The 13,226-nt window shown below is 39.7% G+C and overlaps 1 protein-coding gene across 5 annotated transcripts in view; it reads right to left on the bottom strand.

Moving 5' to 3' along the window:
• LOC144600287 (serine/threonine-protein kinase 32B-like) overlaps positions 1-13,226 on the bottom strand; it is a 187,853-nt gene that overhangs the window by 11,833 nt on the left and 162,794 nt on the right. For all 5 annotated transcript variants that reach the window (XM_078411876.1, XM_078411862.1, XM_078411881.1 and 2 more), the window contains exons 7-8: positions 9,062-9,165; positions 259-375 (exon numbers count right to left, since the gene is read on the bottom strand). In XM_078411876.1, the coding sequence (XP_078268002.1) occupies positions 259-375; positions 9,062-9,165 (221 nt within the window). The remainder of the gene's footprint in view (positions 1-258; positions 376-9,061; positions 9,166-13,226) is intronic.

Genomic DNA, 13,226 nt, shown 5'->3' with positions numbered 1-13,226 from the left:
AGGCAAGGAGGCAGTTGTATTGCCCTTGGATTAAGATGACATGGGCTTGTGTTGTAATCTTTCTACGCTTGTGGAATTCTGCGTAGAATGGATTAAAACTCCAATCCTGCATTTCAATGCAATATGTTTTCACACAGCACCGAGAATGCTTTTCATCCGTTTGAAGCAGCGAAGTGTGTTATTATTGATTTTTCGCACTCAAAGTATCTATGTCAGGAGCAAGAATGTCTGCTGTGACCTTTTCTTTCCATTCTTTACCTTTTTCACTAATGCCACCAATCCTTTAGACCAGGTTGAGGAACAGTGGATCTTTTCTGTGGTGATCATGAGATATATTTCTTCCACTGGAGTGTTGGAGTGAATGTCATAAGGTCTCTGGAAGACAAAACAGAATAGAAATACTTAATTTCTATCTTATACTGCCTTCAGTATATGTCAGGAGCCTTTACTAACAAAGGCCATTCTCTTCAAAACAACAGTAATAGTATTAAAATATGATTAGTAATAACCATGATTTGCAAAATGCTAATATCAGGTACAGTAAGTAATTAGGAAAGGTAACAGAATATTATGCTATATTGCTTGGAAAACTGAACAAAAAGTAGAAAGATTATGCTTCAGTCCTGACTAGTCTGAAGAAGGGTTTCGACACAAAACTTCACCCATTCCTTCTCTTCAGAGATGCTGTCTGTCCCGCTGAGTTACTCCAGCTTTTTGTGTCTATCTTCAGTTTTCCAATACCCTTTCCTATTCCCATACCCTTGCAAACCAGCACCTGCAGTTCTTTCCTACACACATAAGTAATTGGTGAGGCCATATCTCTGGTGCTGTATTTAATGCCCTTGGTCTCATTGAAGGAAAGGTCGGCTGCATACATGTCAATCTTGTGTGGTACAAGAAAGTTCGCTATGATCTTCGCAAAGCCATTAAGAATGCTTGTCATTTTATAACACAGAACATAAAACAGTGAAGCACAGGAACGTGCCCTTTGCCTTACAAAACCCAAATTAGATTCATTCCATCTGCTTCAACATGATTCATATCCCTCTATTCCCTATCTACCCAAATGCTGGTGTAAATGCCAATGAAATGTCACTATCGCATCTGCTTGCACCACCCTAACTTCCACACGCACCAATCCCACTCCCTCCCACCCTCACCACCACCCCCCCCCCCCCCCCCCCAGCAGCATATTTTAGGCTCCTACCACTCTTTGTGTAAAACCTCCTTCGACATGTACATCTCCTTTAAACTTCTCAACCTTCTCAACTTAATGCTGTGCCCTCTAGTGTCGGACATTTCCACTGTGGGATGAAGACTCTGGCTCTCAGCTCTATTTTTTTGCCTCTCAAAGGTTATACATTTCTATCAGATATCAGGTCTTCCCACAGCCTCTGACACTCCAGACAAAACAATCCAAGTCTGTCCAACCTTTCCTATAACTAATTCTCTCTGGTCCAGGCAACGTTCCAGAAGTTCACTATAAAATAGGCCAAAGTCAGCATGGCTTTGTGAAGGGGAAGTCTTGCTTGTCAAATTTGCTTGACAAATTTGCTGGAATTCCTTGAAGAAGTAAATAGTAGGACAGACAAAAGAGAGTCAGTAGATGTTGTTTACTTAGATTTTCAGAAAGCCTTTGATAAGGTGCCACACGTGAGGCTGCTATGGAAGATGAGAGCCCACAGTATCAAAGGGCAGATATTAGCATGGGTAGCAGGTTGGCTGGATGGCAGACGACAAAGAGTAGCAATGAAGGGGGCTTTTTCTGGTTGGCTGCCAGTGACTGGCGGAGTTCCGCAGGGCTCGGTGCTGGGGCCACGTCTCTTCACGTTGTATATTAATGATTTGGACGAGGTGATTGAAGGCTTTGTGGCCAAGTTTGCAGATTATACGAAAATAGCTGGAAGGGCAGGTAGTGTAGAGAAAGCCGGGACTCTGCAGAAGGACTTGGACAGGTTCGGAGAGTGGGCAGAGCAGTGGCTGATGGAATATAGTGAAGCAAAGTGCGGAGCCATGCATTTTGGAAGTAGTAATAAAGGCATAGACTATTTTCTAAATGGGGAGAGAATCCAGAAAATGGAGGTGTATAGGGACTTGAGAGTGCTGGTGCAGGATTCCCAAAAAGTTTATCTGCAAGTCAAATCGGTAGTAAAGAAGGCAAACTCAATGCGAGCATTTATTTCAAGAGGGCTTGTATATAAAAACAGGGATGCAATGCTGAGGCTCTATAAGGCGCCGGTAAGGCCGCATTTGGAATATTGTGAGTAATTTTGGGCACCATATCTGAGGAAGGATGTGCTGACTCTGGAGAGTGTCTAGAGGAGGTTTACAAGAATGATCCCAGAAATAGGTAGGTTAACCTATGATGAGTATTTGTCGGCACTGGGCCTGTACTCGCTGGAGTTTAGGAGAGTGAGGGGGACCTCATTGAAACATGCAGAATAGTGAAAGGCTTGGATAGAGTGGATGTGGAAAGGATGTTTCCACTCGTGGGAGAGTCTAGGACAAGAGGTCATAGCCTCAGAATTAAAGGACGTTCTTTTAGGAAGGAGATGAGAAATTTCTTTAGTCAGAGGGTGGTGTATATGTGGAATTCTTTGCCACAGAAGGCTGTGGATGCCAAGTCAGTGGATATTTTTAAGGCAGAGATAGATGGATTCTTGATTAGTTCAGGTGCCAGAGGTTATGGGAAGAAGGCAGGAGAACGAGGTTAGGAGGGAGAGATAGATCAGCCATGATTGAATGGCGGAGTAGATTTTATGGTCCGAATAGCCTAATTCTATGCCCAGCACTTATGACCTCATGACCCTATGAACCTCTTCTACATTCTCTTCAAAGCCTCCATGATCTTCTTCTAATACCTTCCTTTGAGCCCTTTCATGCAACTGGCACCTGAGAAATTACCCCCAAGTGGATTAATTTTAATATGCAGATGCTCAAAATCACTACAAGATAACATGGAATTGTTCATATCATTGTATTGGGATGCCAAAGGAAAATATATTATTGGTATGCATGACCATATTGAGAATTGCATAACAATAAAAAAGGGTATTTTTGAGATTTACAAAGGAATTGTTTATTTAATAAAAATCTTATCAACTTTCTTCCATTCTCATTGAGAAAGTTAAATTCTGATAACAAACAACAATTCTGACATAATCTCAACCTTATTGATGATAGCCCCCTTGGTAAACTGAAGATTTATCATTATGTTAAAGGAATTGCCCAGAGCTTATCTGAGGCATAGTGGCAAGCTATCATGATTTAAGTTGTACAACAGTTCCTGTATAGTGAGTTGATTTCACCTTGCTGTTTGCACTACTTGTGATAGGAGACAAGCTTGATGTGTAATCCCATGAAACAAAATCAAGAGTTAACTTTTCTTGGATAAATTAACAACATATATTGGTTATGTCTCCTTTGTTGAAATAAAGTGAGGGGCTTTGACATAAGCCAGCCGCAAGGGCTGTCTGTATCTCCGAATTGGTTTTATTTTTTATTTTTAGAGATACAGCGCAGAAACAGGCCCTTCGGCCCACCGAGTCTGCGCCGCCCAGCGATCCCCGCACACTAACACTATCCTACACACACTAGGGACAATTTTTACATTTACCCAGTCAATTAACCTACATACCTGTACGTCTTTGGAGTGTGGGAGGAAACCGAAGATCTCGGAGAAAACCCACGCAGGTCACGGGGAGAACGTACAAACTCCATACAGACGGCGCCCGTAGTCGGGATCGAACCTGAGTCTCCGGCGCTGCATTCGCTGAAAGGCAGCAACTCTACCGCTGCGCCACAGTGCCGCCCAGAGCATCCGGTAGATATATCACAGTTGTATTGAGGGAACTTCATAAATGTAACATGGTCAGACTTATTTTATTCTGCTTCGTACTGCTGGGCAAAGCTGCTTACTCTCTTGGTTTGTGTCATTGTAAGGTGTTGGACTCCCTGAAACGCTTAAAACTTAGAGTGGAATTTTCTTTAAAGAGAAGCTTTTTGTAGAGGCTGTAGGCTACTTTGTGTTGCAATGTATATTAGTAAATAAACAGAGGCAGAGCTATAAACAGAACATTTTATTGAAGATAGTAATTCTGTAATTCATAACTAAATTGCAATATTGGGGCTTATAGAAGTACACACATATATAAAATGCACTAAACTGTAGCTTCCCCTTTAATTTGGAAATAAACATATGCAGTGAATTAAATTATTCACACATGCAAACCAAGTAATTATTTTAATGCAACCACATGAATTCACGCAGCTTTGTGTTCTCTTTACTCTCTCTTTACTGCAAGCCGCACTTGCTATATCTGAAGTACCACTGCCAGGTAATAGAATTCTTGTGTATCACTTGAGAGAAAGACCTCATACACTTCAAGCCTGACATCCTGTTCTGCAGCTGTCATGCCAGTGGTAATTGACTTCATGACTTTGAATACATTACATTACTTTGCACTATTCTCTCGGTTCACCTGCTTACACTAAACTGTACAAATAAATTTTTGTCTAAAGTCTAAAAACTCCTGGTAATAGCGAGTGTACTGTAATTGCTTTTGGAGAGTTTATTAGGTACATTCCATCTGATACACGTTTACTTTAGACTTTAGACTTTAGAGATACAGTGTGGTAACAGGCCCTTCGGCCAACCGAATCCGCGCCGACCAGCGATCACCCCCTACATTAGCTCTACCCTACACGCTAGGTACAGTTTATAATTTTACCGAAGCCAATTGACCTACAAACCTGTTCGTATTTGGAGTGTGGGAGGAATCCAGGGCACCTGAAGAAATCCCACATGGTCACAGGGAGAACATACAAACTCCGTACAGACAGCGTAGTCAGAATCGAACCCAAGTCTGTAAGGTGCTGTAAGGCTGTAACTCTACCACTGCACCACTGCCGCGCTTTGGACTGTGAACAGCTACTGTTCTGGAAGGTGTAAACGGTCACTAAGAATGTAAAGAGCTTTGTACTGTGTTATTTTTCTGCATATTTTTAGATTACGAATATGGGTTATTTTTGGAAAAAAATTCAATTCCTCTGGGACACTCAGCCTGGTCCAAATCTTTGACCAATATATTCTACACAAGGTCTAGTTTCAACATCAAGGTTGCATCAGCAAACGCTTCTGTAATTGGTGACTTCAACCCTCCTATTTCTCTATACTTATTCACCAGCTAGTCAGCATTGATTCTTTGCACTGGCTTATCTAAGCAATCCAACTTTGTAAATGATGAGAATTGTGAATTGTGAAGCCAGAGGAAAGAATATGGGTGGTAGGGGAGGGGGAAAGGGAGAAATGGGTGAGAGTCCAGGGGGGGCATAGGGAAGGAGGGGGAAAGAAGAAAACAGGAATCCGAGGGGTACATTTTTCAAACAAGGGGTGATGGCTGTATGGAACAAGCTGCCAGAGGAGGTAGTTAAGGCTGGGACTATCCCATCGTTTAAGAAACAGTTAGACAGGTATATGGATAGGACAGGTTTGGGGAGGATATGGACCAAGCGCAAGCAAGTGGGATCAGTGTAGCTGGGACATGTTAGCCAGTGTAGGCAAGTTGGGCCAAAGGGCCTGTTTCCAAGCTGTATCACTCTGATGCTCTGACTATAAAAAGGGGGTGGAGGTTTTGTTTTTTTACATTAGTTACCTAAAATTGGTGAATTCAATGTTCCTACTTTCAAGGAATAATCAGTGAATCTATTAATTGACGCACTGCACAGAAAGGACATTTCTAAAACTTATTTTTCTCCAAGTGGATATAAGGGAGCAGTGAATGATAAACAGAGTGTATAAAATTGGAAACGTTAGTACAAGCATGAATCAGCCTTCAAACCTCTTCCCAATATGACTTACATGCAATAATCAGTTTTGAAGTTACAAGCACAGCAGCAAACTAAACAAGCAGGCTGCCAGCTTATTGCGGGAGACCACTTAAGAGATATGTTTTGGAAACAGGCATGACCAAGAGACATTAGAAACATTCTGGTATCCACTGGTCAAATGTAAAGATGATAATCACAAAATAATACAGCATGAAAACAGGCTCTTTAATCTACCAAGTCTGCAGCAACTGTCAAACACCCATTTCAATTAATCAATTACTAAAATTTTATTTCCCCACATTCCCACCAATTCTCCCCCAATTCTATCACTCACCTACATGCAAGGGGCAATTTACAGTAGCCAATCAACCCTACATATCTTTGGTACTTGGGAGACAAGCCAAACAGTTACAGGGAGAACATGCAAACCACACAAAAAACAACTCTGCTATTTGTACCACTGTACCACCCATAGTATGGCTATGGTAATTGGTCTACATTAAAATCCCTACCACCACTGTACTGAGAGAGGAGTGTGGCATTCAACTTTATCAAAAATGATAGTTAACATTCCAAAGCAAGCATTAGATATCTTGAAGTGCTAAGATACTTTGCACTTTTGCAACATTTAAAAGGATGCCTTGGAGATCCACTTACGGAATGAGATCATGGAAAGTATCAGGCCAGCTCTTTTGCCAGTTAGCATATCAAATGCGGACATTGTTATATATTTTTTCTGTATATCAATACTTGGGCTGCTTGTGTATCCAATAAGTAATTCTTCACAATTCTGTGGTGAAAGAAGGATGTTTTGGATGTCTGAATTTTATTCTCAGAATTACCTTGTCTTACCTTGCTTTCTGGTCTTGACATTAACAATGTGCTCCTATTTTAATTGCGTAATTCTATGAAGCCATTTGTTCACACCCAAAACAACAAAGTAAACTATGATTTGTAACTATAGAAACAAAGAACTGCTGGTTTAAACCAAAGATCGACACAAAGTGTTGGAGGAACTCAGCGGGTCAGGCAGCATCTCTGGAGAACATGGATGGGTGACGCTTTGGGTCGGGACCCTTCTTGAAAAAGGATCCTGACCTGAAGTGTCATCCACCCTTTTTCTCTAGAGAAGCTGCCTGACCCCCGAGTTACTCCACCACTTGTGTCAATTAATGATTTGTAACTATTTGTTTGATTGTGTGTTAATATCTTTTTCCCCAAAAGGTCTAAAATTTTGAAATTTTGAGTTTAAGATGATTCTTGCCTCAGGTCTTATCTGCATGTTTGCTTCTGCTGAGTAAAGACCTGTAATACCTACAGCTCCAGACTCCGAGTGGTTCGTTTAAACTCACAACAGTGGACAATAGGCTAGTGTTCTAATTCCAGATCATTAAATGTTGCATTTGTGTGCAGATCGAATGTGAGCTTGCTTGTAATACCTCATTTTTTCAAACTGCCTGCGAGTAATGACTGCATAGGATGCCTTATAAAGAATGCCTCATAAAGAATGGAAAACTGGATTGGGACTGAAGAGTGCTTTGTGTCAGGAAGACCAATAAACAGCATGGAGTCAACATCCTCAGGTGAAAACTAACAAGGATGGAAACAAAATAGACCATCCAAATTCTGGATTGCTAGAACTATTTGTTACCGTGGCATTAAACAACCAGTATATTCAAAGTTGACCTTCCTCTAAATCAAACTACCTATTGTTGTCACAGAGATGAATACCTTATTCCTTCCCCTGTGAGGAAACATAACTGGAATTGGAACTGCCACATGTTCTTGCATTCAGAATGCTGTGGTGAATAATAATTGCTTTGCAAATTAAGCTAATCACAAGTGCTTCTTTTCAATGCTTTGAACCATGGAGGCTAACTGTGCCCTTTACAGACTGAAAAAAATAACAATGTTTTATTTCTGCTAATGTAACATGCTTTAGATATGTTTTCTTCATAGTAATTAAGGTTCTTTGTCGTGGCAATGACCTGATGAAGAATGAAAGCTTGAACTCTAATTTCCTGGTAACAAGTTGTGGCTTCTCTGTAGCTAACCTCTAATTTTAGTAATAACAAAAGATTTGAAGTGGAATCAGAAGTGGAATGCAAAAATGTATTGTCTGAAAATTACTATCAGAGGAAAAAAGCATATCATTGTAATGAAAGATATTTTGCACAAGGTGAAGCATTAGTTTGAAAATAAAACAAACACCGTTGGTGAAGATATATTAATATCTGGTTGTATGATAACATACCAACTTCTTTCTGGATCAGTGTTACTTGCAACACAGTGACTCTAGCAATGCTATACTTAACATTTGCGGGCTAATTGCAATTTGATAACAATAATAATTATGAATTTCTCAGTTGACTCCACAAGGCCTGAATAGAGTGGATGTGGAGAGGATGTTTCCACTAGTGGGAGAGTCTGGGACCTGAGGTCACCGCCTCAGAATTAAAGGACGTTCTTTTAGGACGGAGGTGAGGAAGAATTTCTTTAGTCGGAGGGTGGTGAATCTGTGGAATTTATTACCAAGTTAATAGATATTTTTAAGGCAGAGATGGAGATAGATTCTTGATTAGTGCGGGTGTCAGAGGTTATGGGGAGAAGGCAGGAGAATGGAGTTGAGAGAGAAAGATAGATCAGCCATGATTGATGGGCAGAGTAGACTTGATGGGCCGAATGGCCTAATTCGGCTCCTATCACTTATGAACTTATGAACATGAATTCCTTCCTTGGACGCTGCAGAATCCTAATTCTTGTGAGGAACTATTCTTCAATTAACATCCTTAGATTGAAGAAAGAAAAACTTTAATTGCGGGAGATGCAAACAGTCAAAAAATTGACAGTTATCCAGTGCATGTCATGGTGTGAATGAGCAATGATCATTTATGAGACACCAAACGTACTCTTATTTCCCCTGTTTTAGGTGAAAATGGGGATATTCTAGATCATGATTCTATTTTGACATTTATGAACCACACAGAACATCCTTCCATTTTTAATTTGTTATAAGGTGGCATTATAAGTACTGGATGTGATGTATTTTTATGGGTGACAGGTAAAAGCAGATTTAATGTGCTCATAAAATTTTAATTATGTTTCTATGTAATGTTGATATTTCAACCACAAGTTTGCGATTCATTCACTCTCCATTTTTAGGATCCAATACCAGTTATGTGAAACAAGCATGTTACATGAAAACCTATGAGTGCAAAACTGTACTGCTTACCCAGCCCCGCAACAGTTCATAAGCTGTTATTCCCAAGGACCACCAGTCCACTGGATATGAGTAGCCAGGGCCTCCTTCCAAAAAGGACTGAAAAACTTCAGGAGCTAAAGAAAAGCAAAAGACAACAAAATTAGCCACAATTATTTTCATCCAAAATAAAGTTTCCAATAATGAACAGTGATCATGAAAATATGCAGCATATTCATAATGTAGCAAAAGGTTTTATTCCTTTATTTTTGTTTGATTTCAAGAAAATACACGTTCCTTATTGGACAACGTAAAGAATAGTCTTACTCATACAAAGACACGGAGTGCTGGAGTAACACAGTGGGTCAGGCAGCATAATGGCTAGGTGACATTTTGGGTCGGGGTCCTTATTCAGTCGTTTTATCAAGTTATGTTCTCCAGGGATGCTGCCAGTTACTCTAGCACTGCTTATTGGTTTTGTAAACCAGCATCTGCAGTTCTTTCTTTCTACAGTCTTACTCGTGCACTCTTTTGATCACATTTTAATGATAATGGGAAGTTTATTTCAGGACAATAACATACATTATTTATTTATATTTAATTTAGAATTATTTTATAAATTATTTAAACTCTTATGAAAGCAAATTGAATTCGTAGGGATGTGAAATATAATGCAGAATTTTAACGTTGGCTGTTTTCTGCTAAATCAAATTCCTGGCCTTTTAAGCTCTCTAGCCTGTCTAGCTTCCCAGCTCATTCTCGTGTTTAGTTTAGTTTAGTTAGTTTATTGTCACGTGCATCGAGGTACAGTGAAAAGCATTTTTTTATGCATATTATCCAGTCAGCGGAAAAACATATATGATTACAATCAAGCCGTCCACAGTGTACAGATACAAGATAAAGGGAATAAAATAGAAAGGATGTTGTAAACTCAGCCCTGCCAACAACTCGTAGTGAGGCATTGATGCACACCCTCTTACCTGTGAACATGACTATCAAACTGAAATTTCTAAAAGGATACCTCAATGGACCAAGAAACAGGGTTGGGATTAGAGTATTACTTTGGACCTTGGCAGTAGATATTGTGGGAATATGAGATAGACACAAAAAGCTGGAGTAACTCAGCGGGCCAGGCAGCATCTCTGGAGGAAAAGAATAGGTGACATTTTGGGATCAGAACCTTCTTCAGACCCTTCTTCTCGACCCGAAACGTCACCTATTCCTTTTCTTCAGAGATGCTGTCTAACCCGCTGAGTTACTCCAGCTTTTTGTGTCTATCTTTGGTTTAAACCAGCATCTGCAGTTTCTCCCTACACATTGTGGGAATATGGGACCGTGTATTAGGCTCAAGCTAGAAATTTCAGGTAAGTGTTTGGCTGCTAGGGATGAGGAATAGGCATTCTGGCTAGGTTCTCCTCTCCTTCATTTAGAACTACTAAAGCCAATTATTGAAGCTCCACTGTAGCCATAGTCATACTCACTTGATGGAGTGCAGATGGGGCTCTCAAAGCAGGGGGCAATATGTAATCAGCTTATGTAGTACATTTAAGCTGCCAACAAAAACATCAGAGTAATGAAGGCTGTTCATTTTGGAATGTTTACAGATCCTTCTCTAAATCAATTCTGACAGTCACATTTTATGTGTATCTCTCTTCCCAAGACTGACTACTACCCATCACTCCTCATTAAGAAACATTTGAACCCACTATAAATCTTAATAAAAGACTTTATTTTCTAGTGCGTTTAGTGAGGCATCCATCACCACTATTTAATACACACACCAACGCAAACCAAGTGCATAACCTTTACATATCACATTGGAATATAATTACCTGGCATTTGATAGATGAATAAAATATCAGGACAATTGAAATTAAAACTATAAGATAATGAGAATGAATGTTCTATCCACTATCCAAACTATTGGCTTGATTAGAATTTATCTTTTTCTGAAAAAATATAAAATAAGCCAAAATTTGCTTCAGTTCTGTTCGGAAGTTGTCCATTCACCAAGTGTAATTTTCTGGCACCAAATTCCCAAGATTGATTCAGAAACTGAATGGGGCACAATGGCACAGCTTGTAGAGCTCCTGCCTCACAATGCCAGAGACCTACATTCGATCCTGACCTCAGGTGCTGTCTGTGTGGAGTTTGCATTCTCCCTGGTGACCATGCAGATTTCTTCAGGGTGCTCTAGTTTCCTCCCCACATCCCAAAGATGTGTGGGTTTGTAGGTTAACTGGCCTCTGTAAATGTGTATAGAAGTGGATGTGAAAGTGGGATAACATGGAACTAGTCTAAAAAGTGAACCGATGGTCAGTGTAGAATCGGTGAGCCAAAGGGCCTGCTTCCTTGCTGTATTTCTAAACTAAACGAAACTTGTCGGCATCTGCTGAATTAGCCAGCCAAACTCAGCTCATTCATCATCAATCGTAAAAGCATTTGCTGTCATACAAGATAGTTAGTACATTGTCGGTGTAAGATTGATTCATTCATTAACACTGAAAATAAATCATATGCCGCGATGGACTTGCCAAGACGTTTACCAATATCATTAATGCTATTGTTGTAGCCAACAACAGAAGTCTGTGCTTGCAGACCACAGCTAATCTCTGCAAAATATAAATGGTTATGCTTTAACACACTCCCAATGACTGCTCCAGGAGGGACATTCATTTTAACTCTTGATAGACACTTTCCTTCATGGGTGTTTTTTGGGGGTTTACAGCTACAGTTGATTGATTGAATGATACAATATTGGAATCAGGCCCTTTGGGCCACCGAGTCCACGCTGATCATCGATTTCCTGTTTACACTAGTTCTATGTTATCCCATTTTCAGATCTAGTCCCCACACACGGAGCTATTTACAGAGGTCAATTAACCAACAAAACCACATATCTCTGGGATGTGGGGGAAAACCAAACTCAGAAGAAACCCACATGGTCACAGGGAGAACATACAAACTTGACACAGACAATACCCAAGGTCTGGATTGACCCTGGGTCTCTGGTGCTGTGAGGCAGCAGCTCTACCAGCTGCTCCACTGTGCTGCTAATGAAGATATGAAGTATAAAAATAATGGACACTGTCAGTGAGTTACGCCATAAACATCCTGAACAGGAGATCCTCTAGTAAAGTATTTAATACTGAAGCACCCACTTTAGGGTTAGAAAAAGAGCAAAGTGATTTCTAATTTCCACCTCCAAACAACTTTTAGATGTAAAATTGTAGCCCACAATCATCTGTCTTAGCCCTTAGAAAAATAAAATATTATTTACTTCACGGGTGGCAAATATTTTGAAAAGTTAGCATTGTACCCAAGTAATATTTTAATACATTGCTTTGATTCCTACCACATAAAAATCAAAAGTACCAACAAATAATCTTAGACATGTACTGAGTTCAATTTACAAACATGAGTACATTGCAGGGCAAAATATGTGTAAATAAGATTGCTAATTGTCTGTGGTGAAATGTTCCAAATTTAATTTTAGAAATGACATGAAATCCGTGACCAATATATTGCAATTTTATGGATGAGTCCATCCTTTGGAAATGAACTTGTTGCTGCAAAATTTCATTACGGTGAAAGTAAACTCATTTGAATTATAATTTTGATATATTTGCATAAAGCAAAGCAGCAGAGGAATACATTACTGCCAGATTGTGAAGAAGGCAAATGAAGCATGAAGACAGTGCCAAATGCATAAGTCACTATTCAGTGCATGCTCAGTCAATCAAAATTGATTGGTATTGGACTCACTGGAGAAGCAAAGTTGTTTGTTTCCTCCTCTTTTTCAAAAGTAGCTAAGCTTATTTATATGCTGACTTCCTCTGATTATATCAATAGAAATAATCACGGCGATATTTCAAACATCTATTGGATTAAATCAGTATAGCTAGTTTCAGTTGAGGTGTCTGAAATAAAGATCAGCTTTAAACCAAGCTGCCTGCCAGAGAAAATGGATGGTGACCAGTCAAAAGTCTTACTAGAAATTTGGTTTCACCGGTTGTTTGTGTAGTAAAATATCGGATTTGACATCGGGCTCATGCTAAATGGATCCCATGCAAAAAGTTGTGAAAGTGCTTAAAATGCAGCAGGAAATGTAGAGCGTTGATTGTATGGAACATTCTAGATATGATAGTGGCATTTGTGAAGGTTTTAGAAGATGCATATATATAGCCAGAGAATGGAG

This window comes from Rhinoraja longicauda, chromosome 1 (assembly GCF_053455715.1).
Source record: "Rhinoraja longicauda isolate Sanriku21f chromosome 1, sRhiLon1.1, whole genome shotgun sequence".
Taxonomy (NCBI): domain Eukaryota; kingdom Metazoa; phylum Chordata; class Chondrichthyes; order Rajiformes; family Arhynchobatidae; genus Rhinoraja; species Rhinoraja longicauda.
Note: the sequence above shows the minus strand (reverse complement) of the source record. Positions and strands in the feature narration are given on the sequence as shown.